The sequence below is a fragment of the Elephantulus edwardii genome, unplaced genomic scaffold, assembly GCF_000299155.1.
Source record: "Elephantulus edwardii isolate Elephantulus edwardi_28Jun2011 unplaced genomic scaffold, EleEdw1.0 scaffold00003, whole genome shotgun sequence".
Taxonomy (NCBI): Eukaryota; Metazoa; Chordata; class Mammalia; order Macroscelidea; family Macroscelididae; genus Elephantulus; species Elephantulus edwardii.
In genome coordinates this window covers 3,280,258-3,301,569 of record NW_006399753.1, presented here as the reverse complement: position 1 = coordinate 3,301,569, position 21,312 = coordinate 3,280,258, and the positions used below count along the sequence as shown (strand labels likewise).

Sequence of the window (21,312 nt, the reverse complement as noted above, 5' to 3'; positions counted from 1 at the left end):
TGTTATGTCAGCTCCCATGTAGAGCACACAGTCTGTCAAGCAGACCCAGTTACTGCGAGCCAGTGCTGTGCTCCTCCAGACAGCTTGTCCCAATCTCACCAAAGCTACTTATCAGACTTTATTATTCCCACACAAGCTTGAGTATATTTGCCACAAGTGTAACTAGTCATAAGTGTTCTACTTAGTTGCTTTGCAGGGTAAAACTACACACAAATCACTTGAAGACAATCAGCAATGTATACAAATGTTTCATGTTACATGTTGAGATGTGTACATTTGGTGTTGCATGTTTCAAATTCAAGGACCCTACAGGAGACCTAGGAAACCCTTGGGTTGTAAATGTTATGGGAATTAACGGGAGGCCTTTTCCCTGGGGCTGCGGTGTGCTGAACGGCTGACCGGTTGGTCAGAAGCTAAGTGTTTAACCTCTTTGCCAGCAGTGTTCCTTATACACTTGATAGATGGCAGTGTATTTTTTTTTTCACTGCTGCACTGAATACCAACGTATGAATACATTAAGAGCTATTCTTCTGGCGGGATTCAGAGAGATAATTTTTAAGTTTTCGCTATTACGAGCAACGCTGCAACAAATAATTCTCATGCAGGTATGCGAGGTTTTCCAGCTCAAGTCCCCAAATTATCTCCAAACTGCATTACAAGTAGGCATTGTGCATGTCCATTAAAGCACATGAACAGAAAATCAATTTGCTCTGCAAATGGCTGTCCAAGACACAGTAGTAACAAGTTAAGGGGGGAAAGATAAAGAGAAAAGACTTGGCAGTATGGGTCTCAAGTGTGTGAATATTATGGGGTTTTGCACAGAATGAAAAATGCAGGTGTGTGTTCTGTCCTCTTCAGGACGACATGCTTGCTGGGAAAGGACTTGTCTTAGTGGGAGTCAGTGGCTGTGTTGAGTGTGCCCAAGGCTGCCAGGCCTCCAGACCCCATCCCTGTAAGGACAGCACAGCACAGTGCCTCCCCAAGACTGTGGGCAGGCAGCAAACCTCACTAAAGAAGTCAGGGTGCCCCTCCTTCCCTTATCACTGAAAACTTTGCAAAAGATTCTTCCTTGGAGGTTTGGGAAAACTAAACCGCTCTGGATGACTGTATACAGCAAGTCAAGTAGTGTCCCTTTGTCCCAGCTAGAATCTGTCCCCTGAAAGCTCACTAGAACCTGCCCATAAACCTCTCAGGGCCTGATGCCTTTTGAGTGAATAATAAAAATTGCGATTGTATCAACCAGCCATTTTCAGTCTTGGATTTTGATGATTCTGTAAATGTTAATTGTTATTATTATTTGAATCATGTCTCCAGCTGTAGACCCTTCTCCATTTCTAGTACCATTTTAACTGTCCTCTCCCACCCCTGCCTTTGCTGAGTCTTGCTGTGTCTGTTTATTTCTGGAGAAGCAGGCTTGAGTGCTAATCTGCTCTAGTGCGTCATTCTCGGCTTCTCTTGATGGGGACCTGTGGTCCCTGCTCTTTCTAGAACTGAGAGCTCTTCTGTCCATCCGTGCTGAGCTTTTAAGCTCACTTTATCATGCTCATTCCTGTTTTATCACAAATACACGTAAGCCTAGCATTTCAGTTCTAAGCACTTTAGCTTTAGCTGCGTCACTTGGGCTTGAAAATCTTCTGGTTCTGTTCTGTTCATTTCACAACCTCGATTTTCTTCGCCTGCTTAGTGTACAAGTTACTGAGAAGTGATTTAAAGATGTCAAACTTTCTGAAAGGTCCTTTCTCAGCTGACTTTCAGTTAGTGAGTAATGATTAAAGAATGTGGTTTGCACAACACCGAGGTCAGAAAGAAGTTCCTGCGACTTCCTTTGAAATCAGATGCGAGGTCAAGCTATCTAACCTTTCCGTGTCCACTCAGCTATGCCTGCAGGCGTCTAGCTCATTATTAGATGTGGCTTGCTCAATTTACTCTTCAATTTTCTAGGCTTTACTAATTTTTACCTGTTTTCATCTACTGGCTTATAATCAAACCTGTCACTGCAAAATCAATCCAGACACAGTGACCCGGTCGACGGGCCACTGGCCCAGCGCTTGCTCTCGTCATGGAAGCTGACTCCCATGGAGTGGGGGTGGGTTCCCCTTGCCATCCTTTTGGTTACTGAATGTTTTAACCACAGTGCCACTAGGCCCCCTAAGTTTCTAATATACAGTCACTCTGCAGTATCCAGTGGTTCCAGGGCTCTTGTGGATACAGAAATTCTGGGCTGCTCGAGTCCCTTTTATATAATGTCACAGTATTGGCATATAACCTACCCACAACCCCTGGATCCTTTAAATCATTCAGTAAATGACAGATTACTTGTAATTCTAAGTATAATGCAAATATTATAGTAAACCCCCTTCTGCTTCTGCTTAGCCTTGGCGGCCACTGCTGTACCCCTTAGCTAAGACCCCTACAATCTCCTATGTGGTTTGACCTTGGGGTGCACACCCGCAGGTGCAGGCCCTGCTCTGGGTAGGCGGCTGCCATTGGGGTCTGTATTTTTAAGGCACAGTGACCAAGAGGCAGAGCTTGCTTCTTTATCCTTTTACAGAAGAACAACGGAACATGCTTTCAGAGCTCACTCGTATGCCTTCACTGGGAGAACCCAGGCCTGACTCCTGCTCCTGCTGCCTGATACCCCGGGAGATGGACAGCGAGAGCGTCTCCTTCTATGCTCACAGCTCCTCACGCCGCAGTTGACCCTGCTGGCCCCTCCTTGCCCAGTCCTTCAGGACACTCTGCCCACTGTTGTGGCTTCTAACAAGTTCTATTTTTCTTTTCAGATGCCCAGGCCCAGCCTGCGCAGAAGCAGTCTAGGTATGAGAACTCTCGCCAAGATCTTAGCCCAAATGATGGCCCGGATCTTTAAACCATAAACCGACAATAACCTGACATTTTCATGAAATAATTTAGCTTCACCAGAAAAGGACACCTGGCCCGTACTGTGCCGTCCTGGAGAACCATCTTCAGATAAAAATGATGGCACTAGATGGTGAAAAGGACCCCACAAGCCCAGCTCTCCCCAAGGATCTCCTCCCTCCTCCTTCTTGAAAAGAGATGGGTACCTCAAGTGGCTCGCCGGGCACCTGAGTCTTCTGTGGAAGGACAACCCCAGGCCACCGAGGCCGCCAAGGTCTACAGCCATGCTCAGAGAACTGTGCTGACTGCTTCCTGCCTTCAGCCAGCCTCCAGAAAGAAAAGCTCCAAAAGGGAGAGTCTGCAATGACCCCCAAGTCTAGAAGAGTGTGACAGTGTCCCATCAACATTTCAGATGCCAGAGACAGATGGGACAGGAGGCCAAGCGGGCAGGGAGCTCCTGCCAACGTGGAGGAACTGCTAAGGAAAGGAAAGCCAGTCCAGGACTCAGAGTGCAAGCCCAGCATCACGTCCCAGAAGAACGCTGGAGAGTCAGTGTATGTATGCAATATGCATCCTCCACGAGAATAAAACAAAACATTAAAAAAGGGAAAACAACACCCCTTTGCAGGCAGAAGACAGCCTGCCTGTGCTCAGGTAGGTCCAACAAAGCCCCGTGGAGGGCAGCGCCGCGCCACGCTCCCAGCACCACACCTCGGGCTAAGAACTCACCCGCTCGTTCTTGTCGGTGCAGAAAAGTCTGGTGTGGTGGCGTTTCTGGACAACAATGAATGTGATGCCAGGCTGGTAGTCCTTCTCCAGTTTAATGCACGCCTCGCGGATGGCCAGCAGCTCATGGTGGAGAACCTACGTGAACGGGGCACAGGGGCACATTGGAGAGCGGCCATGCCCTCAAGGAGATAGGAGCTGACACTGCAGCTAAACGCTAAAGGCCTCCAACCGAAAGGTCTCAGGTTCGACCCCACCCAGCGGCTCTGGGGTGAAGGATCAGGAGTCTGCTTCTGTGGCTGTAACCATGATGGTTTAGAGGACAGAGACCCTGTTCCACTCTGTCCCAGAGGGCCGCTATCATTCAGGGTCCTCTCACCAGCAATGGCTTGGCATGGGTTCATTTTACCTCAGTCTGAAGTATCACTTACATTTAATTCAATGTGGTAGTTTTTAAGAGTGAATCTTTTATTTTGATATTATTATTAAAGATTAGCAAGACATTTTAAGAAATAATAGAGAGAACCTGTGTATTCTTTACCCCAAATGAGTCATCGCCATCATGGGAATGCAAATGCTCCAGAATTTGACTGTTTGTTTTTTGTTTTTGTTTTTTAATTTGACTGTTTTAATATCAGTATCACGGTGCTGACATTCCATTGTCTTTGTGCTATATCCTAACTCTGCCCTAGGTAGACCTCAGCTGTTAGGGACTATTAAGTTAGGGACCCCTGATGACGCAGCAGATGGCTGAGTCTCCCACAGGGCGAGCAGGTGGGCATGACCCCCCAGCTTTTTCAGCCAGCAGCCGAGCACCTAACTGGGGCACCACGAGTTAGGACGAAACCCCTCGCTAAACATGTCATTTAACAAACACAGCAAAGAGATGGATGCAACCCAACTGCCCATCAACAAATGGATAGAGAAACTGCGGTATATTCACACAATGGAATATTATGCAGCACTGAAAAACAAGGGAACTAATAAAATCTACAACATGGGTACCCCTCACGGATATTATACTGAGTAAAATATCTCAGTCACAAAAGGACAAATACTGTATAACACCACTGTTAGAAAACAGGACTGGCATGAGGGTTGAGGAGAAAGAGAGTGGATAATTAATGAACACTGCATCAGAACAGACAATGGTTTAAAAGGAATCTATGATTAGGCATTATACATACAACAGCCCAGAATAAGAGGTACCTTGTAAAGTGAACTAGGGGAAGGAGAGGGGGTAAAATGTGCAACAATGAATGAATGAAGATATAACTTCTGTAAACTTTCATTAAAATCACAAAATAAACCAAACCAAAACCAAAACACTTATGGCCGAGCCCTGCCTTGCTAAGGAGGGTCCCCTGTCATTTCAACCTCTTCTGAGGCACTGCTCACCTGGGAGAAGAGTGGACAGCTCTCACCCAGCTGGCGGCCCTCCGCCAGGGCTCTGATCCTGGGTGCAAACCACAGCCAGACTCCACAGCCACACCATTTAAACGAGAGAAAACTCCAAATTTCTTAGCTCAAGTTCTAGACTGTTCTGAGTACTCAGGAAGTGGACCCACTTCTACTCCATGGCTGGTGGTGCGGTAGGTTAAGCTGGCGAAAACCCAAAAGGTTGGTGGTTTGAATCCACCAGCTCTTCTGTGAGAGAACGACATCTGTCTGCCCCTGTAGAGACTGACAGTCATGTGAACCCTGTGGGCAGGCCCGCCGTGCCCTCGAGGGTCAGCAGGTCTGGTGCTTTTTTAACACAGCAGGAGTGAGGCTAAGGAACAACACAGAGGAATGTGTCAGGTCAGACACCATTCACCAGTATGTGCAAGTGGAAGAGGACCAAGGACACGACAAAGAAAACCCCAGCGTCTCAAGACCTACATAGCAGCCTCACAGCTAAGGAGAAGTTAGCCTGTGAAAAAGCCACCTGATCTCTCAGATTCCTACTTTTCTGCTATGAGGACGGAAGCGCCCCACACTGCAGGCTTGGGGAGGTTACGCTCCCATTTGGAGCACCCGGCATGTCAGATACAACGGGTGCTGGCAGGGCTCTACTCACACCATCTGCTTCTTCACAAAAGGCACAGGACACATCATGTGGCAACTTTACTAGATAAGAGGCCGTGTGAGCGCACACGTGTGCGTGCACGCCTAGGGTAACAACGGCAGGGTGAGACACAACCCTTCATCTCTGGTGCAAGGTCAAAGGGCAGGGGCACCCAGGGGACCCGATCTAGAATGTTTAACGTGAGATAAGCAGGCTTGGGGTGGACTCTAGACCCGAAGGGGCAGGGAGTGGCCAGTGGGGGCCCACCTGCTGGAACTGGCCCTCAGAGACGCCGTCGCGGTAGAAGATGATCCGCGTGGGCTTGAAGCGCGTGGACTTGTAGAACTGTATGAGCAGCTCGCGCACCATGGCGGCCAGGTCCTGGATGATCTCCTGGCGATGCTGCTGGACCCGCACTGTGGCGCAGTAGCGATTGGGGTGGGCGTCCATGCTGCCCACGACCTGAGGAAGTGAGGGAGCCTCGTCACGGTCATGGTCATGGTCAGCGTCTGTCTCACTCCCCTCACACACTCCGTTCACGCATGTGAACAAGTGACCGGCACACTCACACTATTAAAACACAAAAGGCTATTTCATTTGAAGCCAGCCTGACCATTTCTGTTTCTGTTAACAGTAACAATTACTATCTTTATGAGACTGAAAAGGGGCGTGAAACAAGCGCTGACTTGGATCACCCTTTGCTAACGTTTTGCAGTCTCTTATCACAGCACATCAGGAGCAGGGGTTCCCCAGGGCCTCGCAAGTCAGGCCATCAGGACCGCCTGGGCGCAGGGAAGACTGGCAGGCAGGAGCAGCCTCACACAGGCCTGTCCTCCTAACAAAGCTAGCTGGTGTCAGCCGGCTTCTGACAGTGGGGGCTCATGGGACTCTGTGGCTTCTCAGGGCATACCCACACCACCCATTTTTGCGGGGTCCTGATCTCACAAAGTGCTGTTTGGTGAACCTCAATGCTCCCCAGGAAGGAACCTGGGCACACAGATGGGCCGCCCCAGTACGAGGCTGCAAGGGGCCACGTCCAGCTCTGCCTACTCCCCAAGGTGTGGCCTCCCACGTGCATGGTGGGGGAGTGGGCCTTTCACACTCACTGCCGCAATTGAAGGCTTCTTTCCGTCCCCTGCAGGAGGGTGGGTGACATCGGCCCCCAGGAAGATGACCGGCTGCTGGAACACGGGGGGCCTGAGGGGGAAACAGACGTCAGAGGCTGGTGGTGGGCGGTGGGCAAAGTCTCGTTCTCTGATCTTCAACGGGCACAAGTGCTGTTGTCAGGCGTGGGTGTCAAGCACGACTCCTAGCAACCCGCTGGTCCTGTGCCGCCCACGTCATCAACAACACCACACTTGATCCGTCGTCACACGCACCTGGTCGAGAGGCTTCCCCCTTCACTGACCCTCCACCTTCCCAAGCATCATGTTCCTCTCCAAGGAACAGCCTCTCCTAGCAACATGCCCAAAGTCTATGAGACAAAACAAGGGCTTCTTTCTTTTTTTAAAAAAAATTATTTTGTGTGTGGGTGTGCACCGTCAAATCAGATCTGACGGTACAGGAGGAGGACACGGCCCTGCCTTCTCCAGCAGAGCATCTGGTGGATTAGAACCGCACGCTGAAGTGTAGCTTTTTGCCACTACACCGACTGAGCTCCCTCACGGCTTATTTCAAGGAGCCTGTGACACAGTATATTAACCAAAGGGTCAGCTGTTCAAATCACCAGTCACTCCACAGGAGGAAAATGGGCAGTGTCCTCTCAAGATTTACAACCCCAGGAACCTGCGACAGCTGTCGGCTGGAATGGACTCGGGAAGACACATGTCAGCCTGTTAAACTCCAAGCTCACGTCGAGGGTAAGGCCCCGCACAGCAGCAAGAGGAGGACAGCAGGGATCAGCAGGGCTCCACTCTGCTGTGAACAGGCTCCAGGTGTTCCACGTGGTTAAGGAGCTCTACCAACAGCCGAAAGGCTAGTGGTTCAAATCCAGTCCCAGGCATCACAGAAGGCTGGGCCGTCCACTTCCAATAAAGCAGCCAGGAAACCTCAGAGAGTAGAGCTCTGCTCAGACAACGTGAGGTCACCAAGAGAGGCTTGGGTTCCATGGCAACAGGCTCTTAAGGGGACTGTGGCTGTGGTGTACAAGGCTGCACAGTTACTGGTGAATGCTATGTGCAGAAACACAGAGGCCACGATGAGCGGTCAGGGCGGGGGCGGTGGGCTCCATGCTCATGGCGGGTGCGGACAGTGCCAAGGCTGGGGCTCATTCTCCACCTCTCCCATTTTCCATTATTATTAGGATGGTAAAAACACCCCACTGAGCTTTTCCAGTTCCTGCCTATTACACTCTCCATCTCTGTCTTGTATGCGTGTGAGAATTGCCAAAATGAAAAAATAATGGGGGGAAAAACCAGGCAAGAGAAAGCCGGCCCCGTGATTTGTCATGCAGCAGGCGCAGTGGCCAGCTCTGGAGCAGGCTTCCCAGCGGGCGCCGCCCACGTCTGGGGCCCGGGCTCCAGGCCGCTCGGCCTGAATGCTGAACGGCAGCCTGGCCCCTCCCTCCAGTGCTGATCAGAACCACCTCCAGACTCCGCCAGACGACCCTCCTGGGGCATCTCTGTCCTCCAGGGGGACCTCCTCTTGGGAGCTGGGGGGCAGGGAGCTAATGAACGCCAGGTGTGTCCACACCACACTGACCACCACTGTGCTGGAGGTGAAGAACAAGGGCCACGCAGGAAGGCCAGCTGCCTCGTGGACCCGACTTCCCCTTATAGCAAGGATACAGGTTTCTGCCCCAAGTTCAGCTCTGCCCACCTCTAAGCCCCTCTGCTGGTGGGTCCCAGGGCCCTTTGCAGAGGAAATGTAAGCTGTGGCTAGGTGACAGCCTGGGGTTGCCACAGAGGGTGCTGAGCTTTTGACCTGCTAGACACAGAATCAGATAGGCATAAGGGTCCTGAGAACCCAGAGCCAAGGCCAGGCCAAGCGGGGATCTGATTCAAGCGGGGGCCAGGAGCTCCAGGCCGGCCCTGTGCCCATGCTGACTCAGCAACTATTTCTCTTCCCAAACATGTGAATTCACCCCTCACCCACCTGTTGACAGTCCCTGGCCTGGCATCCATACCATCCAGGCCCTTAGGCCACCAACAGCCCCTCTGACTGGCACAGAGCCAACACCCAGCTCCCACCAGTGAGGACAGCCTCACTTCAGAGGGGCCAAGTGCTCCAAAAGCCCCTTTCCACATGGAGGGGAGACCTTCAGGCCCCGCCCAGTGGTCCTCTCCACTTCAGCATCACCGTGAGGACAGTCCCACGGCACCACCTGTCACAGCAGTCCTCTCTGCCCAGAGCCCTGCGGCCAATCCTCTCTCCAGTCCTGCTTCCCGCACTGGACCCACATCAGCCACCTGCAGGGCTACGTGGCTCAGCCAGACAGCACCTGCCTCACTCTTTAACCTGTGGCATCCAGACCTGGTACAGCACGGCAAGGGAGCACCCCACCGGGGCTATCCACGCACCTGTGAGGCACAGCTACCTCATGTGTTCTACAGAAGCCGGGGTTCGTACCCACCCCAGCACAGTGAGGGTATCACACAGCAGCACTGGGGGGCAGGGCCACCTCACCTGCCCTGGGGGAGCAAGATGTTGTTGACGCCGCCCAGCTTGACATTGATCTTCAGGCAGAGATTGGACAGGGTCTGAGGTGTGGTTCTCTGCACGTTCTTCATCTGCACGCACTGTGTGGCCATTCCCAGCACCGTGTCTCCCACTCGCTTCACTTCAGCTGGGGATCCAAAGACAGCATAAACGCTCAGTGTCCGCTGGGTCCCTGGCCCAGGTCCCCGGGCCCCACTGCCTTCAGGGTGAGCTATAACCAGCCTTTCCTGAGACACTGAGCCCGCTGTGCTGCAGGGGGACCCTTCTTACCCCTCTAGTTTATGTAGGAGACTGATAAGCTGGGCCCCAGGGCTGCGGTGCTCAGTGGGCACCACACAGCTGACCTTGCTTCGTGGACACTGTGCTTTCTAAGACATGAGGCTGGTGGCGACTTTGGCCTGGACCCACTGCAGTGCCTCAGGCCCACCCCTGTCTCTGTGTGTTTGGTCATCCGTGTGTTTGGTCATCCTGTGCTCTGTTCCACTGTTACGTCAGGTTGCTGTACACTCCACCATCTCAGCCTGTATTCTGGCAAACCAGACACCCCAGAAATGTGTTTGTCCACCTGTGCATTAATGCAGCGGACTCTCAGCTCCCATCATGCATCTGGCTAGGCCCAGCAGGCTGCCGTGAACACAGGTCAGGACCTCATGGAGCATCTGTGTGCCCTCAAGTCCATTCCTGCATCCTAGCTGGGCACGGGACATGGCAGGGGGGCTGGGGGGAGTGTGGCATTGACATATTAACTTTCCAGTGCCAAAGAGACAGCAAAGACTCTGAGACACTGACAGTGCAGTGGACACCCCTGTCCCAGCCATCAGGGTGGCCTGGCACCTACCGTAGACAGGGGTCTTGCCCGGCAGGATGACCACCACGAGCTGCAGGCCAGCGTAGGTGTTCTTCAGGTGCCGGAACATGGGCTCCACGCTGTCCGCGCCCTGGGCGTACTTGCAGAAGCAAGGCTGGCCCTGGATGGGCATCCCGGCATCTCGTGAGATCTTTCTGAGCTGCTCTGTGAAGGACCTGTGGAGAGGTTGTTCCAGCCACTCAGCCATTTCCACTGGACCCCACAGCCCTGAAGTCAGAGGACACTGGCCAACTGTCCCCTCGTCCCTACCTGTCTTCATTTGCTCCTTTTGTCCTTGATAGAAACTTGGAAATAGGATGTTTCCATTTTAAAAGAGCCTTTTAACGCAAGGAACTGACTTCCTTTTTGGGTTATTATTTCTAAGCTGACTTCTGAGATTCTCCCTCCTTACACGAGGCTGAGGTCCAGCCAGTCAATTCTGAACTAAGGCCACCCATTCTCCTTGCTCACACCAACAGCATGTCCAAGAGGCAGAGTCAGCGTGGGTGATGCCCACGGGCCAGCCCAGCCCCAGCGTGAAAAACCTGCCTGGACTCTAGGCCCTGAGCACTTACTTCAGGTGGACTTCAGTGCACTGGCGCTGGGGGGCGAAGCAGGCGATGGCCCACACCTTGATCTCGATGCCTGTATGGAACTGCTTGTTCCTCATGTCCCAGACACCCTGCACAGGGGTGGCAATGGCTTTGTTCTGCAGGGGGAGAGAGGCGGAGGTGAGAATGCAAAGGAAATCCTTCTCTGGTGCTGGGCTTTGTCACCAGCCAGGCAATTCTCGGGCCAAGAACTCTGCCAGCTTGGTGCCCACACAGCACGACAAATTGTCAGACAGTAGGTGACAGTGGACTTGTGGACAGAGGAATGGACAGAGATAGAAAGGAAGACAGCAAAAATACCCTTATAAAGTCAGATGGACAACACAAGCCTTCTGGGTAGGGAGTTGTGCTGTCAACACAAAGGTGGAAGATTCGAATCCCCTAGCTGCTCTGTGGGAGAAAACTTGGCAATCTCTCCCTCCTGTGGGACTCACTGCCTCTGAAAACCTGCCGGCGGGTGAGCTATGAGTGGGTTCTGACTTGAGGGCAATGAGCGCATCTAGAAAAACAAGGCTACACTGAGGGTAACAGGTCTCGGAAAATGCTTTGTATCTTTACAGAGATTGAAAACAGCATCTGTTGAAATGACGACTGCTGCATGCCATCGAATCGGAATCGACCCATAGCTGAGCCCGAGGCGGGGTTTCAGAGGCAGTTACTTGCACAGGAAGAGACTGCCTGCCCTTCGGCAGAGCAGTTGGTGAATGTGAACCCTGTGCCTTTGGGATCGCAGTGTAGCTCCCTGCCACGAGGCCACCAGTGCTCATTTTAAAATGATTAGGAGTATTCTAAAAAAAATTTTCAAAACATATCTCAGTCCTTTGTGAGATCGTACAAGTTTTTGAGGGTAAAATAATCAGGGAGGGAACGTGGCCTCTGGTGAAAGTTCAGAAGGTGAGGGAGGCAGACTCCAGAATGTCATCCCTGAGCATGTCTGAGGGCCCTCGCGCACGCGCACACACACACACACACACACAGCCTCCCTCTCCACCCTGCACGCACCCTGCCCCCGTAGAGGATGGAGGGCGGCTGGAGGACCCGTCCGGTCACATCTGTCATCTCGTCTTTGACCATGATTCCAAATTCACGAACATATGGATCTGTATTGAAACTTGCACTTCGCATCTTAAAAACAGAGAGAGAAAGAAGACCCGGGGTCAGACAAGCTTTGTTTCTGCCCGTGGTCCACATGACTAAGAGCACGGGGCTCCCGGCAGAGGGCAGCCAGGTGGCCCCTGCAGGGCTGTCTGCTCACCAGCTTGCTGATTTCCTCCTGCCGGTCAGGTGCGGACCTGGCCGTGGCTCTGATCATGGTCGAGGTTTGATTGTCAGTGAGTTTCTTTATACATCTCTGTCCGGCCACTATGTTACAGACCTGGGGTGACACAGGGGTGCGGTCAGCGGCGCTCAGGAAGGCCCCAGCCAGTGTCTCTCACCCCATCCGAGGACAGAAGCGGTCACTTCTGATACCCATAGTGGCCTGAAGGTCACTCAGACAGTCCCACAGTTCCTCACTGGCCCCAAGTGGGGTCTGTGTAGTTGGAGACTTTCTGCTCAGTCCTCAGCCTCATGTGCTCCCTCACCCCAGCTCTGGTCCTACACAGAGGCAAACTCACCCCTGGAGAAAAGTATTTCTGCTCATCTCCCCTTCCGGCCCATGGTTGCCCTGAGCCGCGGGCCCATACAGGGGAGAACTTACCTGCATAGGAAAGCAGACTTTCTGCCCCGCCCCTCACAGGCCCCATGGTACCCCCGAACCCCAGGCCCATGTAGGAGCAGACTTGCCTCCAGAGGAAGGTAGGTGTGTTTCTGCTCCTGTCCGACTTGTAAACACGGGAGGTGGGGGTAACGCAGCACCAGCTTGTGCCTGTCCTTGAAGTACTGGGCCACCGTGCACTCCACGGTCTGCCCACTCTCCTGCTGCAGCGGGAACCTGGGGGCAGAGGGGCTCAGCTGAGGACCCCGAGAGTCTCAGTGGGGACACAAGGGTTTGCCTGAGAGGGCTGACGGGGAAGGTGAAGGGCGAGTGGGCACACGCTGTGGCGTGTCCCCGTGATCCACACCCACCTGCGCAGGACAGCTCAGGACAGCCTCTTGGCTTTACCGCCTGCAGAGACCAGAATGCTCCTGATAAACAGAGCAGTGAGGCTGCCAGCCCACCCACCACCCAGGAGACTCAGGAAGGACCCACCCCCTCAAGTGTCATTTCTGTTTACTGAGCAAACCCACTGGCGCCAAGCCGACTCTGGCTCTCAGACCTTGTGCGACAGCAGCTGATCCAACGGGTCTCTGACCACAATCAGACAACCTCCTCTCCTCCCGAGGAGAGACCACAAGGTTCGACCTGCTCACCTCTGGGTCAGATGTGGAACCAGGGCCCCTTCATAAGAGCTTCTCGGGAGAGGCTGAAGGGTGTTTTGAGGTGTCATGTACCCGTAACAAGCAAGTGTGGTGCTGGGTATAGAAATAGGACGTGGCCCTCTGCACACAAGATGCAGGGACAGGGACAGCAAGGGTCCTTACGTCTGGTGGCTGGCTGGCCGCCGGGTCACGTTGCAGACACGGTACTTTCTCTTCATCTGACCACAGTGCGTTATCTCCACCTTTAGACCTGGGGACACAGGGGCATGGTGTCAGCACCAACCTTGCCTGGCTCAACAGTGTCAGCTCCAGCCCTAGAGAAACCCCGAAAAGCAACCAGGTCAAAAGGGCCTGAGGTCCCAGGATGAATCCATTCCCAAGAGAGGATGTCACGGTCCCTGCAGGCTGGAATGTCAGCTCTTACCAAGAGGTCAAGCAGCCAGAGGACTCCGCTCAGAGCTGGTGTCCCTCTGAGATGGGTACTTTTAACCTCTGTGGCTGAGAGCCTTGACAAGGGCCCCAGGGTGGTTAGAGGCTGCCCACACAGGCAAAGTGGACAGGCCAGCCACTAGCCCTGGGACCAAAGTTTCCTCTAGTGAAACACAAGCTGGTGGAGCAGGCCCTGCATGCTGCCGTGAGGACACAGTGTGCCCACAGAGGGTCCTCACCAATGTCACAGTGCGGACGGGCACTCCTTGGAGAACAGATTTATCCAGGGGTCGAACGCCTTCACTGAAATGGGTTTATCCCATCTTGGGGCCCCACCTGAACAGCAAGGGTTCAGTGCCACGTCCACCACCTTGAAAATACGCATATGGGACCCCAGAACCAAGGACCACAGGGTCCCATGCCCCCTACACTCCCCAAACATACCCGGCAGGCAGTTACCTTTGATTTCTTTGGTAAACTTGACCCTTTGGGAATCTGTCAGAGGTTTTTGTTGTTCTTCAATACTTTTAAAATCCAAAACTTCACAAACAAACTCGATTACTGGCTGTGCCTTATAAAATGCAGTTGCTGAAACTGTAGGCAGGAGACACAGAACATGGGTGAGGGAGTGTTGCTCTCAGAGGTGTGGCGGAAAGTAGCAGCCCAAGACGTCCACCCTTGGCCTCTTCAGGGCATCGACCTTCAGGTCAATGGGAAGACAGACTGGGAGGACAGTGTGGGTGGTGGGTCCACAGAGGGGACCAGAGCCTGAGGGTCCCCAGCTGCGTGATACTCCATTCAGTCAGGGCCAACATAAAATCCCTCTCAGAAAATAAAATGGGTTTAGGAAAACAAACAAACAAAATCCCACAGATCACAGTCTCTCTAAGACCTGGATTTCCTAGAATGCCTTCACTTTGAGAGACTGGTTCTTTCTGCTTTAGGTATTTCTGAAATTTAACATCTTTTGGGTACTTTTTTTTTTCTTTTTAAAAAGAATTTCCTTTTGTTGTTGAGAACATGTACAGCAGAGTATACACCCAGTTTAACAGCCTCTCCAGGTACGCTTCAGTTCTGGGGGACGTCCTGCGAGTCCTACAGCCAATCTCCTTTTCTGAGTTGTTTCTCTCTCATTACTATCAATTCACTGCTCTCATAAGCTTTTATCTAATCTTCTGAGTTGTTCTTGTCACTCTTACTCCATATAAATTCCTTAAAGAGCACTATCCTTGCAGCAGACAGCCTTATTAATTAGGCTATAGTATTGTTTCGTTTTAGTAAGTACATTTCAGGGGATACTTTTGCTTTTAAGTTTAAAGCTTAGTTTGAGGTAATAGTTTTAGGGGTTCAGGGGTTCACCCAGCTTCTGTGGCTCTAGAAATCAAAGATACCATGAGAATTAAAAACTGCTTTTCCTCCCTACCATCACGATCTTTCCATGAAATCTTTGATGAAAACATTCCATAAGTCAATTGGCACTGTCCAGTTCTTCTGGTCTCATTGCAAAAAAACCAAATGACTTTTCAGTCTAACTGAGTGGATTCCCACATGTTAGCACCTCCCACAACCCAGCCTGCAGCCAGGCTTTGCTTACCGTCAATATTCAGCATCATTTTCCAAAGTGAAGGCCGGACGGACTGATGGAAGCCAAACCAGACCTCTCGGCCCCCACCGAGGGGGTTAGAGCAGCCCTCAGAGGCAGTGAAAAAGGAACGGCCCACAGGGGTGTACCTGGAATGAAACAGCGTGTGGAGCCACCGAGTCAAAGATGCTCCTGTGGACCAGCGTAAAGGGGCAGGAACCCGGACACTCCTCCGTCCTGGTCCCTACCAGACCTGCTCTGTGGACCGTGCCTAGTTCCACTTCAAGGGACAGAAAACAATGACCATGTGATTAGACCATGGGAGGGGGGACTGTTTCTGAAGCAGTGGCAAAGAGTTTGTCTGAATTATGTTCAAATGTCTGGTGGAAGGGAGAACTTGTAAGTGATGAACTTTGACATTATGCACCAAAGAAGTGGTTACACAATGTTTTGTTAAAGAGTTTAAGCTGGTGAGCGAAGGATCTCATCAATTACCACAGCAGAAAACCCATCAGCTTAGACTGAAGGGGACAGAGAAATACAGAAAGAACATTTCTGCCTCTTAGGATTCTACAGGCAGGAACAGGCCAAAGGAGCTACATCTGCCGTCCTCCAAGAATAGAAAACGTCCATCCCTGGGCCAGCTCGGATATCAATCAGCAGAATGCTGGAAGGAACAGGCAAGCAAGACCTTCTCCATTTCAAAGGGAGCCACACCCTTTATGTTTCAAAGACTCGAATCTTGGCCAACCCATTCTAGTGTGGGCCGCCCACTAGGCGTGCCAGGACTATAGCAGCTCTCCCCACAGCTGAGGGGCCAGCACTGCCATGTCCGGGGGGCAGGAGAATGGGGTCCATCAAGGCTCTCAGCACTCAGGTGAATCAGGAGAACTGATGTTCTTCTGAGTCAGAACCAACCCATAGCTCACTCTCCACAGGGTGTTGTTCAGAGGCAGTAAGCAGCACTGCAAGGGACTGTCCGTCTGTTCCCTGCTCAGCAACTGGTGGATTTGAACCAAGTACTTCCGTGCTAGCAGTGCAATACCTTACCACTAAACCACCAGAGCTCTTGGACTAGGAGAATGGAGCCTACCACAGCCAAGGGAAGAGAGCTGCCACTCCAGTGGGCTTGAAGATAGAGCTGAATCCAGAGAGCATGGCTGACCCCACAGTCAAAAGGGTAGTGTCAAGCCTGGAGGCCTCAGAGAAGAGAAAATGATTTCAAAGCTGACAGAGCAAACCGTTTGTTCACTGGAGTGCTGGACCTGCTTAGAGCTGATTCCTCCGTGTTTCTCTCCAATTTCTCCCTCTGTGATAGAAATGTTTGCCTTGTTCCTGTTCCACTATTATGTTTCAGAAGCAGATAATTTGTAGGCTGGATTATGCAGGCTTACAGATGAAGAAATAATCTGTCTCAGGATCGGATACACCTAATGCCTCACCCATATGTGATTCTCATACTTTAGAAATCAGACTTGGATTTAATTTAGGACTTCTGGGATGACGTGATGGGGGAACATATTTTGCATATGACAAGTGCATGAAATTAGGTGTGGAAAGATTAAACGGTGAAATGTTAGCAGGTAGATGAAATGTTACCAGGTCGAGTCCCCCAGAATATATGTTATAAACCCCAAGTCTGAGTTTTTAATGTCTTCTGGTAATGTTTTTTCTTTGTTATGCTAACAAGGAAGAATTAATGTGGGGTGTGTCTTGAGAAAATCTCAAGAGATTAAACAAGCAAGCAGGGAGGCAGAGATGATGGTGAGAGAGTCTCTAAGAGACAGAAGAGCAGTGGACCAGCAATGAACACTCAGAGACAAGGACCTCCTACAGAACAGACACGGGGAAACTAGGGCCTATGATCTAGAGCCCACAGTCTGGACTGCTAGTTCCTTCCACTGCGCGAGAACACGTTTTTGTTTGCTACAGCTGTCCAGCTGTGGAAATTCTATCAGAACAGCACCAAGCGGCTGGCCTCCGAACCCCTGCCCAGCACTGCTCACCTCATGGACGGCAGGTGCCTCATGACCACGTCCAGGGCCTGGATCGTCTCAAAGGGGACGCTGGGCAGCCGCCCCGAAAGTGCATCGTGTAACGCTTGGAGGCTCACGCAGGACACCCACTTGATGGACACCTTGAAGATGCGGTCTTTGCCCTCACCTGGCAGTGTGACCTCCAGCTCTACCTGTTGGGACATAGTACACGTGGTCACCCATATACCATCAGGAGGACTGACGGGAGCTGCAGCGGGTTCTGGAACATTCCTGGGCTCTGGAAACTCAGCTGCAGGGTCTAAACACAGACACTGTATTGGGGCTCAGAGGAGAACCTGGAGGCCCCTTCCATATATATCTAAGTGCTCAGGATGTGCCCAAGGGCATAGAGACGTCAACCTGAACAGGGTCACCTAGGGCAGGACCAGGTCAGCCTGGAAGTTTGGGAAGGCCTCTCTGAAGGGACACACCTGGGGAGACCTAGGGAATCTGCTGGGTCAAACACCACGGCTTTTCTGAGCAGCACTCGGGGTGCCAGCAGGGACACAGCGGGGACACAGCAGGGCTGCCGCTCGCTGAGGGGGTGGGGTATTACTCATCCTCCAGGCTCTCAGAGCTGTGGAAGCCACATCATGCCTGTGACTGGGGTTCCTGTTTTGGGGCCCCTAAAAGCTAGCAAGCTAGTTCGGCGGTGAATAAATCATAAACAAAACGCCTTCGCAGCGGAGACGTGATAAAACAGAACCAATCGCCAAGTGCCACCTGTGGGCTCAAGGATCACTTGTGATCCTTCCACCACCTTCTCCCTTCCATCGTGTCCTCTACAGGGAAGAGGCAGCCCTCGTCCTCAGGTGCCCGTGATGTAGGGAAGCACACAGAACCAGAACTGGCCTCAGTGTCACTTACAATCAATCACCCCCTCCTCCGACCCCCGGGAAGGAGGGGGGGCCCTCGTCTTCCTCCATGGCCCGTAGCACGGAGAAGCGCACAGAACCAGAATCCCCATCAGGCCACTTACAATCACCACCTCCTCCAACCACAGGGAGAACTGAACGTTCTTAGCCAGATCCTCAGGTGCTGCTACCGTGAGACCCGCCCACCTGAAACGCCGATCCCACAGAGGACAGGGAGAAGGGGATGTTGTCAGTGGTGCTGAGCACTTGAGGGCAGCAGTGTGCCTGTGGGTCATGACCACCGATAAACACACATAGAGCCAAGTGGTTACTCGGTCCTTCACGGAATGATTACATCGAGTCAGCACCAGCTCATAGCTCATTTTCCATGTACCTGACAGTGTGTTCCTCATGAAACCCTCACTCCCCACCTCCACCTTCAGTCAGGAAACCGAGGCTCAGGATAAAGGAGTGCCGGAACCACCGAAGTAACCAGTGCACTGCCTACGCTGGACAGTCAGTTGATAAATGGAGACTGAGCCCCAGCGTGCCTGTGGCTGGCTGGCTCTGCTAGGGACGGGCACTGGGGTGGCTCAAGTGGGGATGGGCAGTCAGAAGGACAACCTCCAGCTGCGGCTGCCACGTTTGTTCGTGATGCTTCTCCAGGTGACAGCGCAGGGCGGGGCCAACTGTGAGTGTGACCAGCAGGTGTGGATGCCTAAGAGATATGGAAAGTTCTAGACACTGATACTAGCTCTACGGGCCAAAAAACACACAGCCCAAGTCCCCTGTGCTTAAAACTATGAGAATGGACAGAACTAGCCCCAGACCAGGAAGAGGCCTGCTGGATGGGCCCTAGAGGCAGACGGGACTCGATTCAGAGAGCTCGGAGGAGCTGGGGGAAGCTAGGCTGGGGGGCTGGGCTTTATGGGCTCCAGCAGGGAGTAATTCAGAGAGCTCGGAGGAGCTGGGGCGGGGGTGCTGTGTTTCACGGGCTACAGCACAGCATGAGGAAACCCACGAGGAAGCACTGGCTGCAAACAGAAATCCTGGTGGTTTGAACTCACCAGCTGTTTCAGAGAAGAAAAACGAGACAGTTTGATTCCGGGAAGACGCCAGACTCAGAAACCCCGCAGGGCGGTTCCACTCTGTCCTGCACTGAGAGTTGGGGTCCAGTGGACAGGGAGGATTGTGGCCAGGTTTTCATATAAGAACACGAGTCACAGCTGACTCGTCGGCACATAGTGACATGAGGTTCCTCCATCTCTAGGATTACCGGTGGCTGTGGCTGGACAGTGAACAGGACAGGACAGGGCCCCCACTCGACGACAGTGAACAGGACAGGGCCCCATTCGACGACAGAGAACAGGACAGGGCCCCACTCGACTACAGTGTCTGGCGTGGCGACTCCCAGGAAACAGACTCATTACAGACTGTAACGCTGCATCAGCCCCCCAGCCCCTCCACGGGAGCACGAGGAGGTAATCTGCTCCTAGGGGGCCGCAGCCATGGGGACCCCAGGGGCAACCCTGTTCCATCCTGCAGAGCCTCTGAACACGAACAACCTGACAGCCTCAGGGTGGCTGCAGAACGTGCTACGGTCCAGGCCCGCACCGCCATCTGCTGCTGGGGAGGGGGCTGCAGGCCTAGCTGGGGCCTCTCGGGGGCCTGTGGAGGGGCCGGTGCCAACAGCAGCAGCTGCCTGGCCTCCTCCCAGAGCCCCAGAGGGAACGTGCAGGCGTGTCTGGTTTCCAGTGTACTGGCGAGCGGGGTACGTGCAGGGCCCCAGGTCTGCACAGCCAGTCTCCACCTCTGTGGGGTCTCACGTGGGGGTCCTGGGAACTCAGACTCCCAGCTCTAAGCCTGACAAACATCCACAGGGTGGTCAGTCTCCCCAAGACATAAGCCGAGCAGGTTCACCAGCTATGTGCTATATCTCCAGATATAGAGTAGGCAGTGGTGGCCCCAAGGCTGCCCTCCAGCTCCCCACTGACTGCTAGGACCACCCACTCTGCCCCAAGCCTGTCTGTCAAACACTCCTGAGCCCTCAACGTGGCCTGTGGTACATGCAGCTGCCTCCCCACTTTCCTCCTCTCTCCCAGGACTGTAGTTAAAGACCCTGCTGCAGTAGCCCAACCCTTCCGCGGCCCAGGGGTTAAGAAAACAATCAGGGAGGTCCCCTCAGGGGGCGGCCACCATGGTCTGTGGTCAAATGACTGGTGGTCTGTCCTCCGAGGTCCACCAAGAATGACTTCTGAGCTTGGTCTCTGCTCTTCCTCCCTACCAAACAACCCTCGCTACGGCCCTGGAGGCACGCACATGCTGAAAGGTGGTGTCCAGTGGGGATAGTCGGGAGATAGAACTTTCTAAATGACATGGCATTCAGGACGAGGGTAACAGTAAGGAGTAGCGAGCCAGGCTCCGCTTTAATAAAAGCCCTGCCCCGGGCTGACAGAGGGCGATGATCACCCAGATAAGTCACCCGCCGCAGCCGGTGTTCATTTCGCTCGGCTGCCACTCGGCACGCGCACACCTGCATTCAAATGAGGCTGCCAGCGGCTCCGCGGCCCAACCAGCGGCCCTGCTCCAGGCGCCCCCACTCCAGGCGCCCCACTCTAGGCGGCTCCGAAGCCCAACCCGCAGCCCTGCTCCAGGCGGCCCCACTTCTGGCAGTGTGTGCATGTGATGTTTGTGTGTGTCCAAGCACGTGCTGTGTGTGTGTGTCATTTACGCAGGGCCTGTGCACAGAGCCATGTGGTTCCAGGCCATGAGACATCCCCTCCAAGGGCGAGGACCGGTCAGCCCTCCGATTTGGAAACCACCAAGGGCAGGCGGTCACATGGATCTCTTCAGAGGCACTCAACCTTCCCAGGGGTTGGGACTCCCCAGGCGACTAGATCATTTACCTGACACAGGGCACCTTTTCCAACTCACCTTGTCCCGCCCGATGGGCAGGGGCATAGCTGTGTAAAGGTTCTTCCTGCCATCAAATACTGGCTTCCGGTCCCCAAAAATCTGTGTTTTAAAGTGCTGGACCATGTGCTCCACTATTTCCCTGCAACAGAGAAGTGGCAAGAGCTCAGTATAGTCACATGCTGGCATTCCAACTACTTTCTAAGCCATGTTTGAGCCTGATGACCTCTTAGTACCCACACTGAGAACGACACCCAGAGTCGGCCCCACGAGGCTGTGCCGGCTCATGTGTGTGCCGAGAAACGCAGCAGCACTAGGGACGAATGATGAGTGCAAGCCCAGGCTCTGCCTCCCCCACCCCAGTGCACCACCACCACACCGCCTCCCCCA

At 53.1% G+C, this 21,312-nt stretch overlaps 1 protein-coding gene across 1 annotated transcript in view; it reads right to left on the bottom strand.

Moving 5' to 3' along the window:
* Nucleotides 1–21,312, bottom strand: part of AGO2 (argonaute RISC catalytic component 2) — a 31,725-nt gene that overhangs the window by 2,449 nt on the left and 7,964 nt on the right. The window contains exons 2-15 of the mRNA XM_006879265.1: nt 20,944–21,064; nt 17,126–17,307; nt 15,132–15,268; nt 13,997–14,131; nt 13,271–13,358; nt 12,533–12,680; nt 12,003–12,122; nt 11,750–11,872; nt 10,712–10,845; nt 10,128–10,312; nt 9,257–9,416; nt 6,739–6,829; nt 5,900–6,094; nt 3,589–3,723 (exon numbers count right to left, since the gene is read on the bottom strand). Of these exons, the coding sequence (XP_006879327.1) occupies nt 3,589–3,723; nt 5,900–6,094; nt 6,739–6,829; nt 9,257–9,416; nt 10,128–10,312; nt 10,712–10,845; nt 11,750–11,872; nt 12,003–12,122; nt 12,533–12,680; nt 13,271–13,358; nt 13,997–14,131; nt 15,132–15,268; nt 17,126–17,307; nt 20,944–21,064 (1,954 nt within the window). The remainder of the gene's footprint in view (nt 1–3,588; nt 3,724–5,899; nt 6,095–6,738; nt 6,830–9,256; nt 9,417–10,127; nt 10,313–10,711; nt 10,846–11,749; nt 11,873–12,002; nt 12,123–12,532; nt 12,681–13,270; nt 13,359–13,996; nt 14,132–15,131; nt 15,269–17,125; nt 17,308–20,943; nt 21,065–21,312) is intronic.